Raw genomic sequence first — 16,203 nt, forward strand, 5'->3', positions numbered from 1 at the left:
TTGTATATTTTAAATATCTCTCTACATACATATGTATATATGTACATATATATGTGTGTATCCTGGGTCTAGAATACATCAGAACAAATTAAAAGAAAAAGTAATGTGTTTTAGGAAGTAACAAGCATTTGTCACTTCCTATGTAGCTGAAAGAACAATTATGATAGGAGCCAAGGGCTTGGGTTCTGATCCTGACCACTACCACTATCTGTACCTTGAGAAAGTGATTCTGACTCTAAAACTCTTTTTCTTTTTAGACATTTGGGGTTAAGTGACTTGCCCAGGGTCACACATCTAGTAAGTGTCAAGTGTTTAGTCTGAGGTTGAATTTGAACTCAGGTCCTCCTGACTTTAGGGTTGGTGCTCTATCCACTGCACCCCTCTAAATCTTCCCAACCAGAGAGATATTCATTATTATTATTATTATTATTATCAGCAGAGGGAAGCAGGATACAATGGTAAAACCATAAGATATGAGTCAGGAGAGACATAGGTTGGAATCTCATCTCTTTACATTAGTGCATCCAGCTGTGCCCTCTAAAACTCTTAAATTAGTCTTCTGTAAAACAATAGGGTTGGATCAGATTAAAACTAAGGTCCTTTGCTGTTCTAATATTCTCTAGTTATACCAAATGAAAAGCAGACATCAGGCAATTGAACTAGAATAAAATGTATCTATTTTCTTTCCTTTTCTATTGAGGAAATTGTCTAATTTTCAAGAGAATTTTTGTTTGTATATTTGTTGTAGGCAGGGCTATGTTATCTTATCCTAAGACCAGAAGGAAATAGTTGTTGGGGATATTATATTTGTAAGTATTGGACAGATGAGATTTTTGTGACTAAAACAGTAACTCTTCATGAGCCCAAGATTTTTTGAAAATTATTTCGAAGGTTTTTCATTCTGTTTTAGATAAAAAATATTTGGAGTATCTCTTCAATGAGAAAAATCAGAGACTGGTAAAATAAATAAGATTAGAGTATAAATAATTTCCAAATTGGGGTATGGAGAAAAGGTAAAGTTTACTAGGTAATGAGAAAGTAATTTTTCATTAAATTTAAGAAAATCTGGAGAAGCAGATGGCCTAGTTTTTGCTCATCTTGTAATCTTACTTCTTTTCTTTCTATTCCATGAAACTCTTTTGGTATTGATCCATATAATTTAGCAATTCCCAAGAAATCTTACGTGTAGCCTTCTCTGATCTCTCTCCAGTCACCCTTGACTCTCTCCCACCCCTTTTTAAGAGACAATAACTTTTCCTCCTTTGGGACTTCCATAGTATATTCTTAGACTTTTACTATGCACACGACGCATTCTATGTTGCATTGTATTTATTTTTTTCCTTGTCTTATCTCTTTTATAGCAGTAGTTCTTTGAGAACAGAGGTCATGACTTCTTCATCTTGGTATTTGTCCTACAAATAGCAGAAGCAATAAGAAATGTTTGTTGAACTGAAACTTCAGTGTTATCTTTGACTCTTGCCTCTCCCTCTCCTCCCTGATCCAATTGGCTAGTGAGGTCTATTGTGTCTGTTTTCACAATATTTCTCACATCCACCTCCTTCTCCCAATTCCCATCGCCACCATCCCAATACAAGCCTTCATGGCCATCAGCTTGGGCTTTGGCCTTTGTTAGAGGTTCAGGTTGCTATGGCTCTGAACAAAAAGAAGGCACGCTTGTGTATCTGAGGTTATGGGAGAGAGTGGATGATATGATACACATGCTAGTTATCTTCTGGGTCTATTTAAGAGGAGAAGTGAAGCTGCAGAGGACCAAAATCCACCAGGATTTCTCCTCTTCAGCTCCTCACTCCCACATCTCCCCTTCCCTGAAAGGCAACAAAGGGGTTTCCAGTACTGGATTGGTTTGGGGGCTAGGGCTTAAGCTACAAATCTTCCTTACTCAGCTTCCTGGTGGCCTCTGGCCATATTTATTTGTCTTCCTGGGTCACCTAAGGGCATTAAAAAGGCCCAGTCACATGGAGTTGGAGCCCTTCAGACTTGGCCAATGTACCAAGACATCAAATTGCCACAACTTGTCCTCCTGACAAGACTTGTTTTCATTTGGGGTACAGGGGAATCTTGTCTCCCCAAGCTAAGTCCTGCAGTATCTTTTATATACTGTGGCTAAGTAGGAGCAGCTAGATGGTGCGATGGATACAGTACAGGCCCTGCAGTCAGGAGGACCTGAGTGCAAATCTGGCTCAGACACATAACACTAACTGTGTGACTCTGGGAAAGTCACTTAACCCCAACTGCCTCACAAAAAAGAAAGAGCCACTATACTATGACTAAGTAAACCTCCTTTTGTTAATTGTTGAATAAACTATTAATATCCCATTTCATTCCAACCCTGAACCCGAACCAACAAGGACTGAGCCCGAGTCAGGCCTATACATTAAAAGGATGGGGGTACTTCAGGGATAGGTTTGGTTATAGAGTGGTTGGAAATTGACCTGCAGGTAATGAAGGAAGGAATCTGGATAAAGAACTAGTGTTCAATCAAATACCTGCCATTTTTTGAGTCAGTGAATTTTGAGAATGGTAGAGTGGACAGAGGGGGATTGAGGTAGACTGAGGTAGATAAAATAGAATGAGGGAAGGATTTGCTGAATATGTGTAGAACAGAAAGAGGAAGAGTCAGAGAATGTGGCCCTGGTATACCTCAGCAGTGCACTGAACCCTGAAGCAAGAGGGGTTGGGTTGGAGTTTTCCCAACTGAAATGCCACGGGGTTTTAGTGTCATTTCCTTCTTTCCCTTTGCCCCCCCCCAAAAAAAAGCACATATACATCAGTGTTTTAAGAATCTGTAATTTGGGCAGCTAGGTGGTCCAGTGGATAGAGCATCAGGCCTATAATCATGAAGAACTTAGTTTAAATCTGACATCAGACACTTACTAGGTGTATGACCCTGGGCAGGTATCTTAACCATAGTTTGCCTCCATTTCCTCATCTGAAAAATGAGGATGGTAATAATATCTTCCAGGGTGTTATAAGAATCAAATCTAATGGATCAGTAATATATTTAAATATATTAATAACATATCAAATTAATAATTGATCAATAATATAAAGTGCTCATCACAGTGCCTGCCATATAGTAAGTGATAATTTTTTTTATTATTTATTAAAGTTTTGAATTCCTTTATCCATGTGGATGGCATTGCCTCTAAGACTGGGCAGACAGGCTTCCCGTGGCCAATAAACTCATCATGTAGTGGCTATACTGGGGGTGAGCTCCTTAATATAGCTATGTGGGTCCTCCAACCACAGACATCATGTATTCCCCAGCCTACACTTGAGGCCTTTCCAGCTTACTAGGCTATGCCAGAGTTTTTGCTGTGGTGATTTAGCTTTCCAGGTCCCAGAGTCATTTCTATGCCAGATGAGTCATCGATGGAGGTTGTAAGTGGAGGTCACATAGTCCATAAACCAACAAAAGGCAGTGATGAGAGGCTATTAGTAAAGTCTGGTCTCTTTCCACTTTTATGGATATGGTATTTCTGTGCTCTTCCTAGGCTGTTTGGGAAGAGGGTATCCAAGGAGACACAGGGTGATCTAGTATTTGGGAGACTGCTTGACTGCAATTGGCAGTTTCATGGTAAAAGTATTAATTCTACCACAGGAGTAAGGAATAGTACATCTATGTATATAAGTTGTTGGGGAGATTGGGAGGACAGGGGGTGGCAAAAGATTAGAGGAGAAATTCTACATATTCTAAGCTTTTACTACTAAACTGTAGGAACAATAAAATGTTCTTTTGCAGTTTCTGTGTCCTGTGTTCCCGTTGCCATAGGACTAGAACCAGAGATCATTTCCCTACCTATTTTCCAGGAGGAAAAAAAAAAGTCTGACATTTTGAGGATTGTGTCATCTAAAGATTTAGCCTTATAGATTTGCTGCTGAACAAGTCCTATATCTTTACCATGGCTATCCCCTCCAACCATTTCCAACTTACTGGAAACTTCAACCCCAGTACCACACCTTTAATAGGTAAACTCTCTCCTTATCTTATTTCAAAAGGAGTGCCTGTGAGCCATCTATCCTTCCACTTGGCCTCAATTCCCTTCTTTCTTATGGTTTTATATATAGCAAGGATGTTAAAGTTGATATGATGCAGGACATCCAGCAATCTGTCTACTTGCTGGTCACTGGATAAGGCTCTCACATTTAAAGTATCCATAGTCGAAGTTTGCTTAAAGGCTAAAAAACTGTTATTCTTATTACCTCCCTGTCCTGATACTTGGACACCATAATTACAGATGTGGGAGGGGGATCCACAGGATTGAGGATGACTTGATATTTTTCTTTGTTTCACGGACTGCCATGGCCAAAAAAAAAGATCATCACCAGGTGGTTAGCCTCTTGGTGATGAGCCTCTCCACTGTTAGCTAGAATGGTCCTTGGGAAACAGATTTAGTTAATTTCTGAGGCCATACTTGAAGCCATTCCATCATGACAGAACCTGATAGTTTGTGTTCTGTTGGCATAGACTTCAGGAACCCAGGCCACCTTCCTGTCACAATGTATCTCTGTGGTAAAACATAGTGGAGTTTCTTCATGTAAAAACATCTTTATAAACATCAACAAAGTCACGCACGTGGAATGTGTCCAGAAAAGCATAACGCTACATTAATAAAAAATATTGAGGTTTCCGCTCTGAAGGAACGAAATGTTACATAACATCATTAGTGTTAAAGCTAGAGCCATGTGTTTGGTCAGACTGAGGAACTGTATCACCCAGGCAGTCAATAAAGAGAAGAGGCAGCTGCCTGTAAGGTGTGATTTGAAGGCTGTTTGCTGGCCTACTGCAGAGTATGAAATTCCACCATTAAAGATCTGTCCCTTTATGCTAAGATTTGCATTTAGCAGTTAAGATTTAAATACCAGTGACAGGTAATATTTATTTATTAACACTTTGGCCAGGACTAGTTTCTTAGATTGTTTTCCAATGTGAAAGTAGGTTTAATTTGAGAATGGGATTCTAATCCATGGTTCTGAGGGTGGGACAGAGTGATTTACAAGTTCATCAACCTATACTTAGGCCAGAATCTTAACTGGTCATCCAATTTGCATCAATAATGGAAGCTTATTATTTTTAATGTCATTTTCATGCAAAAAGACTAAAACTAATCGTGTTTTTAAGACCAGGGCAATATCTTGATGACAAATTTAATATTTCAGGATGTATGACTTATCCTTGCAATATCTTTATTATGATGTGGGACAAAGTCTTTGAATGAAAAATGCAGCTGGCTAATAATTTTATACAAAAAAAGACACAAATATATCATCCTTACATGGATTCTACCAGTTTCTTTAGAATAGAAGCAGAGTAAATAAAAACATCTTCTCTGAAACCACCCAATCATAGATTTACCAATAGCATTCATAAAAATGAATGATTTTTACCAGTCATTTTGATTAGGGAGAGCTGTTGGTAAATAAAGGGTCAATGTATGGAGTACTCAGACAAAAGGTAGATCTGGAGAGCTCCTTTTTGTGTATGTTTGTATGTGTCTATATATGTACACGTCTAAGGAAGGGGAAAATAGAGGGAAAACTTGAAATGAGGGCCCTGGAAGAGGAATCAAAAAGGCCCAAAGACGAACCACATATGGCTATGAAAAAATCTGATTTAAGCCTAAGCAAACTAATTTATTTCTCCTCTCTAAGGCAAACCCAGTCCATATAATAATTACAGAAAAGGAATTTTAATTTTGTTATCATCAAATGCACCTACTTCAAACACAAAGTAATAAGGGTATTAAATACATGATTTTATCATCTTAAATAAGAGAACAACAAAATTTAATTACAATTCTTATGACATCTGCTGGTGTAAAATTTAGAATGCCATCATTACTCAGGGAAACTAATCTTCAATTAGTCATCATACCCTTTTGAAACAGATTAGGAAAACAAAAATATTCCTGAGGCCTGCAAGAGAGAGCAGGTATTTCAACTGAGTGTATTCAGAGCAAGACTGAACAACTGACCCAGTTTGCCACTAAAAATCAAGACAATGGGAATTGGTTTCAAAGATACTCAGAAATCTAAAGGGAATTGTAATATACTTAAAATACATAAAGCTGACTAAAACTCTATATTCTCTAGAGTTTTGTGAGGATCAAACAAGATGACGCATGTAAAGAACTTAGCGTAACTTAAATTACTATATACACACTATTATCATCACCATTATCACTGTCTTCAAGTAGGATGAAGTTCAGGTGAAATTCAAAAACATACAAGGAAGTTCTGTGGGAATTTTAAAAATATTGAAATTGAGGGTGGTCATGGAATTGCATTTTTTTTTCTTGTTCATCAATACTGAAATAGAGATCGTGCTCACATTTATAGTCAATCAAATACATGGGAGTGCTTCCTTCTTGGCAGAAAGGTGGGAGACTACAGTTGCATGTACTGTCAGATACAGCCACTGCCTTTTCAATTTTGCTTAACATTTTCTATTCCTAGAGAGAGTTTGTAGTGAGATTATACCAGGAATTGACTAAGAATATATTGACTGTGGGAAATATTTCATTGTCAAATGGTAATGAATGGCTAAAAATTCACTGTGCAGGTAAATAGAGTGTCAGAAGTCATCTAGTCATGTAGCTAGTAAATAGCAGAATGAGAATTTGAATGTAGTTTCCCTTTGACTCTACCATCCGTATTTTTCTCACTGCCTTCCACTTTGTTGTTGATGTTCAGATGTATCTGACTTTTCATAACCCTATCGGGGGTGTTCTTGGCAAAGATACTGCAATGGTTTGCCATTTCCTTCTCCAACTCATTTTTACAGATGACCAAACTGAGGCAAACAGGGTTAAGTGACTTGCCCAGAATGATGTGTGTCTGAGGTCAAATTTGAACCCAGGTCTTCCTTACTCGGGGCCTAACACTCTATCCACTGCACCACCTAGCTGCATTTTTTTCTCTAATGGAAGGGAACTAGGCCAGGACTAGATCAGGGTTTTTTTTACATAGTATCTATGAAGTTTTACTTAAAAATGTTTTATGGCTATTTTATTGTAATTGAATTCCTTTGTCCCATGCATTTTATTTTATGCATAATAAAATATTATTCTGAGAAGTGATTCATAGACTTCACTAGACTGACAAAGTGATCCAAGTTATGTTAAGAACTATTGGGCTAGATGAATTCTAAGGTTCTTTTCTAGCTCCAAATCCCATGACTTGAAGTGAAGCAGGACTCTTGTTGTTACTTTTGAAAGTCTACAAATTTTTCACGGCATAATAATAATAGCTAGCATTTATAAAGCTTTTTAACATTTGCAAGGCACTCTACATATTATTTCATTTGACCCTCACAATAACTTGGTGAAGTAGGTATTATCATTATTACCCCTCTTTTACAGATGAAGAAACTTACAGATGAGGTCTCTTACATTTATAAATCTTTATGATCTAAAGAAAACCATTAAGTGTGATATAAAAATGTGAAGTGTCATTAATTATAATTATCTTTTCTTTCCTACTTCTCCCCTTCTACCCATTCTGCCTTCTTCATCCACCCTTCCTTCCACTCTTCTGCCTCTCCTCTCGCCCCCTACTCTCTCCCCTGTTCTATGGACAAATGCACAGCAAGGTGTTTCACTAGCATGAGTAATAAGTAGGGATAGAAGGAAAGTTGCTAGAACTCAAATTTCTCTCCATTTATGGCTCAGAACCCACAGACAATGTTCCCTGCTCGAACCTTTGGAAAATGAACTTCCTTCCCTGACTCACTCTTGGCAATAATTAAACATAAAATTAGCCCTCAACACACATACAACAGCACTCTAAATGTCAACTCCCCTGTTACAGAGTGTTTATGAAGGATGAATTGTGTGAATAGATGATTGATGATAATACTGATAGTTATAGCTAACATTTATATAGTGCTTACTCTGTGCCAGGTACTGTGCTAAGGCTTTACAAATATCACAACAATCCTATGAGGAAGGTCCTATTATTATCCCCATTATACAAACGAGGAAATTGAGGCAAACTGAGGTTAAGTAATTTGCCCAGAGTCACACAGCTAGTAACTATCTGAGGTTGGATCTGAACTCAGGTCTTCCAGATTCTAGACCCAGACTCTAAACACTGTTCCACCTAGCAGCCTTATCAGATGACATCATGCATGGTCAAGGGGCTCATTCTACAAGCTACTCTAAACAAAATAGAAAAGTCTGACTTGTGATTAAACAAAAAATTACGGATATTATAATACCTGAACATTTTTTCTTTTGGCTTGGAGGGGGTACAGGTCGTACAACTATCAAATATTTAGGCTCTGCATCTGAAAAACAAACAAAAAAACCCAACCCAATAACATTCATTAGTAGAAAGCTTTACAAGTGATATTTTATAAAGAATGGTAGAAAGAGGGTATATCTTATGACCACTTGTTCAATTGACTTTTTTGAAATTGAAAATAAAACCAGACATTGAAAACCAAATGATGTAATAGATAAAACAAAAAAAAATGACAGATACTGATTGACATAGATTTTGCACTGGTTTCTTGTGAATGTTTTCCATCTGTGAAAGAGAGAAGATGATTAGACAACCAAGTCACTGAAGATGACAGACCTTAGCAGCCTTCTGTTACATCACCATTATCCAATATCCCCATTGTGGTCAATGCTTGATGTGTTAGAAAAAGAGAAAACATTCACACAAAACACACGGATCTCATATGCTGAACAATCTGGCATCAATCTTTCATCACAGTGACTATGAATATTCATAATTACACAGTTAATTCATTCTCTGTTTATATAACTTGTAAGAGTGACTCCTACAGAATTCTTAAAACATGAGTCTTATTTTTCTTGAAAACAAACTTTCTTGTAAATAAAGCTTAAATACATACTTCCATCCAATGGAAAGAACATTGGATTGGGGTCTGGGAGAGTTGAGTTATAATCCAAGATTCCCTATTAGCTATCCATGCGATTTCGGTAAGTCAATTCATTTCTGCAGCTCTCAGGTTTCTTACCTTTGAAATGGTGGAAGGGCAAACTAAATGATTCCTTGTTCTCTCTTTTTTAAAAAAAAATCTCTGATTCTATGATATTTCTAGTCTAGGCACTAAAAAGATCTCTGATTCTATGATATTTTCAGTCTAGGCACTAAAAATATCATTTGAAATCCATCAACTGGCTCACATGTCATGAATTAGTAAATTAGTAGATGGCCCCGGTTGACAAGTCTGTTCTTAATAAAATGGTTGGTTTATATAATCTTCACCATGGATTGTTAGCATATGAAAATGATGTCCATTAAGCCCAACAAAGTTGGTTTTTTTGGCTGACTAATAGCCTTTAACAAAGCTGAAAAATTGCTAATTTCTTCTCTGACTTTGAGACACATGAGTATCCATTGATTTTCTTAATGGTTTTCTAACTTCTTAACCATAATACTGACAATAAGTGGTGAGGAAACTGAGGCAAACAGGGTTAAATGACTTTCCCGGGATCACACAACTAGCATATGTCTGAGGTTATAGTTGAACTCAAGTCTTCCAGACTCCAGGCCTGCTCCTCTATCTACTGTGCCACCTACCTGCCTGATCTACCTGCTAGCAACTATCGTATTGATTCATTCATCTTCAAGCATTTCTAAAACATCAGGTATTATGATAGGTACTAAGGATACAGAAACAAAAGCAAACCATTATCTGACCTCAAAAAGCTTACATTCTATTGAAAAATGGATTTAAAGTTGAGAAGTCCCTTACAAACCATCTATTCCAACCTACTTATTCCACATATAAAGAGACTCACACCAGAGAAATTAAATATCTTGCTTGTGATCACATAGGTAGTAAGTAACAGAGCTGAGACTGGAGCCCAGGTCATCTGGCTCTTAGCACCTACTTCATATAAGGCACTGTGCCCAGTGCTGGCTCCTTTCTTATATAGTTGACACATTTAATAAGCTTGATCCATTTTCTAATAGATATACATTTATCATGAGCCTATGAAGTAATGAAATATAAAAATAGCTCATGTTTAGGCTTTCCAGTACAATTTTCCAAGTATATTCCTCACAACAGCGCTGGGAGTTAGGTTGTGCTAGTAGTTAGAATCCTTGTTTTATAGACAAGGAAACTGAGGCTCTCAGACATCCAGTGATTTGGTTAAGTCTAACAGTTAATGGGGCTGCTAAGTGGCAAAGTGGATAAAGTTTGAGGCCTGGTATTGGGAAGACTGATCGTTTTGAATTCAAATCTAGCCTCAGACATTTGCTAGCTGTATGACCCTGGACAAGTCACTTAACCCTAACTGCTTTAAAACAAACAAACAAACACAAACAAACAAAAAACAAACCTCAGCCCTTTACCATTAAACTGTGAGGTTCTTGAGAGCAGGCACTATCTTTGCTTTTTGGCATTCCCAGTGCTTGGTACAGAGCCTGGCATACAGTAAGCACTTAATAAATGTTTATTGACTCATTGAATGAAGGACTTTATGTTCTACCACAGGATTCATGGGCTATGATTCAGGGTTCATCTCAGCCAGAACCCTATTAATTCTCTTTTAATAATAATGCATTTACAAAATGTTTTGCGAAACTTAGAATATGCAATAAAGATCAGCTATTATTTGAATATGTGTTACTCATAAAATTCTTAGTTTAGCATAAATAAAGCTTCTTAGATCCCGTCTTTCTTACATGGGTAGATTTTTCTGCTTTCATGGATTAATTCATTTCTAGCTCACTGGTAGTCTATGAAATGAAATCCTGGGAAAATACGTTCAGAAGCCAAAGAGAGCATCACGAATGAAGGCATCTGGAAGACGAGAAGATGTTTCTATTCATTTATGTTATGGCCAGATTCACACTGTGTGAAGCAGACAATATTATAACCAATGACAAGTCACAGCAATGTTCCAACACCAGGAGCATATGTTGGCCGTCTCTACTGTTTCAAAAGCTTCCAACATATAAATAGTTTAGTGATTCCCACTGGGAATAGTGAACTGAAATGGATCATGAAAAAACAAGTTTGTTGTTTTTGTTCCATACTATATGAAATTCCTAATAGATTTGTAGTCATCTGGAAGTTACATATTCTAGTAGAGAAAGGCCATAAGTTCATATTATCAACATATGAAAAACAAAACAGAAAAATTCTACCCCACAGTCTACTATAATCACCCAATTAAGCCATAACTTTGAAAGGAGCCCTTACAATTTGAATAAAACTTCATTTATCTAAAGAAATAATCATAATAGTTTTAGGATGATCTTGCTTTCTTTTTCTAAAATCTTATTTAATATCTTATTTTTCCCAGTTACATATGAAAACAATTTTTACATTCTTTTTTTTTTTCAAATTTTAAGTTCCAAATTCTTGCCCTCTCTCCTCTCCCCTGTCCTCATTGAGAAGGCGAAGCAATTTGACACAGGCCATACACGTATAATCATGCAAAACACATTTCCATGTAACTCATTATGTGAAAGAAAACAGACAAAAAAATAGAAAAATAGAGAAAGTAAAGAAAAAGTATCTTTGATCTGCATTCAGATTCTACCGGTTCTTTCTCTGGAGATGGACAGCACCTTTCATCCTAAATCCTACAGAATTATCCTGGACATTGTATTGCTGAGAATAGCTCAGTAATTCATAGTAGATCACCATACAATATTGCTCTTACTGTGTACAATGTTCTCTTGGTTCTGCTCATTTCACTTTGCATCAGTTCATGTAAATTTTTCCATGATTTTCTGAGAGCATCCTGCTCATCATTTCTTAAAACATAATAGTATTCAATCACAGTCATAAACACAATTTGTTCAGCCATTCCCCAATTGATGGGCATCCCCTCAATTTCCAGTTCTTTGCCACCACTAAAAGAGCTGCTTATAAATACTTTGTACACCTAGGTCCTTTTCCTTTTTGTTTTTTTATCTCTTTGGGATACAGACCTAGTAGTGGCATTGCTGGGTCAAAAAGTATGCATGGTTTTATACCCCTTTGGGCATAGTTCCAAATTGCTCTCCAGAATGGTTGAATCAGTATGCAACTGGTGATTTTACTTTCCATAGTAAACATGCTGGTCTCTCAAAGTGGTATGTACCTCAAATGTTTATTTTGATCCACGATACTAAATGTACTTTGAAATTTACTATTCTTTGAAGCTGAAAATTCCATCTTTGTTTCATTGCTCAAAATGGTGCACAAATGACTTGACAAATATAGCTGATATATATATATATATATGCATACATCAGACAAATGTAGCAGAATAACATCAGATATATATATGTGTGTGTGTGTGTGTGTGTGAGTATACACACACATATACGTGTGTGTGTGTGTAGAGTATACACACATACACACACACATATAATCAGAATAATATCAGAAATCATGGTATTATACAGAATATGGTTGTTCAGTCATTTTTCAGTTGTGTCTAACTCATCGTGACCTCATTTGGGGTTTTCTTGGCAAAGATACTGGAGTACTTTGCCATTTCCTTCTGCAACTCATTTTACAGATGAGGAAACTGAGACAAACAGGGTCAATGACTTGCCCAGGGTCACACAGCTAGTGTCTGAAGCAGGATTTGAACTCAGATTCTCCTGACTCCAGGCCCAGCGCTCTATCCACTGCACCACCTCACTGCTATATACTGAGTATAGCTATGGCCTAAGAAGCACATGGGAGATGTCCTGAAAGAAAGGCATTCCTCATGTTACACAGTGAGAATATTTTAGTATTTTGAAAGATTGTAGTAAAGTTCAATCAGTCCAAGCCCTTTGTGTTACAGATGAGGAAACTGAAGCCTAGAAGCATGAAATGACTTATTCAAGGTCACACTGATATTTAAGTCTTCAAACTTTCCAGTTTAGGATTCTTTTACCTATACAGTGCTGCCTCTCAAAAGGCCCACAGTAGCATCCATTGCCAGATGGTCTCCCATCCCAGGGTTAACCAGATATGTCAGCTGCCTTGGTATTATCAGATAGGATCAGAACCATAGGAACATCCACTCTAAAACTAGTTAGTGATGAAGAAAATAGAACCCCATCACTCACATTGTCATAGTTATTCCCATTGATGCTCTGCTGCAGGTAATAACGTTTGCTGCTCTTGAGAACAGCTTCTTGGATCTGCCAGTTCTCATAAATGGGAAAAGAGAACGAGTGCAGCCTAAGCAGAGCCCGCCACCATGAGTGTAGGGCTCCTCTGTGTAGGTTCTTAATGTGAACAAGATTGGGTAGTGGCTGACGATGCTATCTAGTGGTTAAAGGTCCATCTACTCTAGCAAGGGGGAATAATCTTCAGAATAGGAAAAATAGAAGAAATAGAGTTAAAAGGGAAGTGAAACCCAAGCTAAGTTAGGAGATAATAAGAGGATGTATGAATTGATTAATGAATCCAGGTTTCCAGCTCTAAATAAATTACATCACAGGGTACTGAAAGAACTTTCAGATTGGTAACAGAATCACTGTTAAAATCTTTCAGATCTTTTGGATGATAGGAGAATTGCTGGAAGCTTGGGTGTGGGTAAATGTTTTAACTTTCAAAAAGGAAAAAAAGGCAATTTCTAGAAAGTATTAGTGGGTGAGTTTGGTGTTGATTGACAACAAAATTTCAGAAAGGATTATTAAGGATATGGTTGTAAGCACTTAGAAAAGAAAGTTTTGGTCCCTAGGATCAAGATCTCCCAAAATAAATCATACCAAACTAATATAATTTTCTTTTAAGAGTAGCTTTGCTAGACTGATGAGGGAAATATTATAGATATAGGGTAGCATGACTTTAATAAGACCTCTGCACAAATTTCTTCATGCTGTTCTTGGGGACAAAATGAAGAAATATGAGTGGAATAATAGTACAGTTAGTAGATTTATAGCTGATTGAACTCAAAGAGTACTGATAAAAGAAGTATGACATCCTAGAGGACAGTCTCTAATGATGTTCCAAAATCATGGAAATGTATGCCTATCAAATTTGTGAATGACACAGACCTGGGAGGGATAGCTAAATGAAGTGGATGACAGCATCAGAGTCTTAAAAGATGTGATTAGGATAGAGTGATGGGCTGAATCTAACAAGATGTCACAGGGGGAACAATTGAAGGAATTAAAGGTGATCAGGCTGGAGAAGAGGAGACAAGGGAAGAATGACAACTCTCTTCAAATATTTGAAGAACTGACACCTGGGAGATGGATTAAATTTAATTCCATCTAACTCGAGAAGGCAGAATGAGGATCAATATGTGGAAGAACCATAACAGAAAATGACATAATACTTAAGGTTTTCAAAGCACTTTTATATACACTATCTCATGTGGTTCTCACAAAGACCCCTTGAAGTAGGCACTTGCATTATTTTCATTTTTACAGACAAGGCAGGGAGAAAACTCAATGGGAAAGAACATTGCACTTGGCTTTGGGAAGACTTGAGATCAATTCCTGCCTCAGATACTTGGTAGATGTGGGACCCTAGGTAAGTACCTTAACTCTCGGCCTGCTTCAGTTTCCTCATCTATAAAAATGGAGAGAATAATAGCCCATTTGCCTCTCAAGGTTGTTGCGAGAATAAAATGAGATGTTTATGAAGTACTTTTTATTTTTTTTTAATTTTTAGGTAAGGCAACTGGGGTTAAGTGACTTGCCCAGAGTCACACAGCTAGTGAGTATCATGTATCTCAGGCCAGATTTGAATTCAGGTCCTCCTAACTCCAGGGCCAGTGCTCTATCCACTGAGCAACTTACCTGCTCCTATAAAGTACTTTTTAAACTGTAAAGTTCTACATATTGTAGCTATTATAATTGTTATTAGTGGTAGTAGTAATAGTAGTAGTGGTGGTAGTAGTAACAGTAGTGGTGGTAGTAGTAGTAGTAATTGTAATAATAGTGGTAGTAGTGGTGGTAGCAGTGGTAGTGACAGTAGTAGTGGTAGCACTGGTGGTGATAGTGGTAGTGGTGGTGATAGTAGTGGCAATAGTGATGGTGGTAAGTAGTAGTAGTGGTGGTAGTGATGGTAGTGGTAGTAGTATAAGGAATCTGAGACTCAGAGATAAGCAACTTACTCAGGGACTCACAATTAGCAATTTTCAGATGAGGGATTTGAATCCTGTTGTCTCTTTACTCCAAACCCAGTGTCCTTTACACTTTTAGCTCAATAAAAGGAAAAAAATTCTAGCAATTAGAGCTGTTCAAAAATGGAAATGATCATCTACCACTTGGAGCTCCTTGCCTCACTTGAATTTATCTTTTGATTATGGGTACTTCCTTTCTTCTTTTACAAGTATCCTTTTAAAGTCTGAATTAATAAGAAAGCTCTTGCGGGGTCATGGGTCTCTTTAGATGTTTCTCCATGCCCCATGTTAACATTTCCTTTTTAAAGACACCAATTCTTCCAGATTTTTCATCCCTTTTTAAAAAGCCACTGTCCATAGGCTCATACCAATATTTTCTTTGGTCATTTTGAAATCTGATCTCCAAGAGAAGATTCAAGTCTGTTGTGCCTATGTTTGTTAATTCCCTCAATGTTTATTATGATTTTTTATATTTTGACTTTCTCCCAAAGCTCCTCTTGCTTTTGCTTCCCTTCTCACCAGGCTACTCTCTAGAGTTCTTTATTATTCCCCAGAAACCTCCTCATCCTGGAAAATCACTTCAGCCTTAGAATTCCTACCTCAAAATTACTGTCAGTATTGTGGTTCTCTCCACCCCCCCCCAATTAGATGGAACCTTCCAGAACCTCCATTTTAGGAGGGTACCCAGGTTGTGTTTTATTTCTCATCAGGCTATACTCCAAATGTAATCATGTCCTGGTAGTAGGTAACCCTCCCACCCCCAACTTCTTTTAAGTTTACTCTTGTATTGTCTTCTCCTGTTAGAATGCAATTTCTCTCTCTGCCTCTGTCTCTGTCATCTCTGTCTGTCTCTGTCTGTCTGTCTGTCTCTCTCTGTGTTCCCAATGCCTAGCAGATAGTAAACATTTAAATACTGATTGACTGTTGCCTGAATGACTTCATTAACTAGTTCTTCCTTGTTGGTCAGAGTTAAATCCAGGGTAGTGGTACCCCTCATTACTTCTTATACCTTTTGAAAAATGAAACTTTCAGCAAGGCAGGGCTAAGCAAAAATTTATCAGATGCTCAGTTTTTACTGGAACAAGATTTCTATCCACATCACACACCTTTTAGTTGGTCTGTTTTGCTA

The 16,203-nt window shown here is 37.4% G+C and overlaps 1 protein-coding gene across 22 annotated transcripts in view; it reads right to left on the minus strand.

Annotated features, from left to right (window-relative positions):
• ABI3BP (ABI family member 3 binding protein) overlaps positions 1-16,203 on the minus strand; it is a 301,592-nt gene that overhangs the window by 161,828 nt on the left and 123,561 nt on the right. For all 22 annotated transcript variants that reach the window (XM_078146663.1, XM_020999893.2, XM_020999891.2 and 19 more), the window contains exon 3: positions 8,240-8,308. In XM_078146663.1, coding sequence (XP_078002789.1) covers positions 8,240-8,308 — 69 coding nt within the window. The remainder of the gene's footprint in view (positions 1-8,239; positions 8,309-16,203) is intronic.

Source organism: Phascolarctos cinereus, unplaced genomic scaffold, assembly GCF_003287225.1.
Source record: "Phascolarctos cinereus isolate Bilbo 61053 unplaced genomic scaffold, phaCin_HiC Scaffold_726;HRSCAF=1367, whole genome shotgun sequence".
NCBI classification, from domain to species: domain Eukaryota; kingdom Metazoa; phylum Chordata; class Mammalia; order Diprotodontia; family Phascolarctidae; genus Phascolarctos; species Phascolarctos cinereus.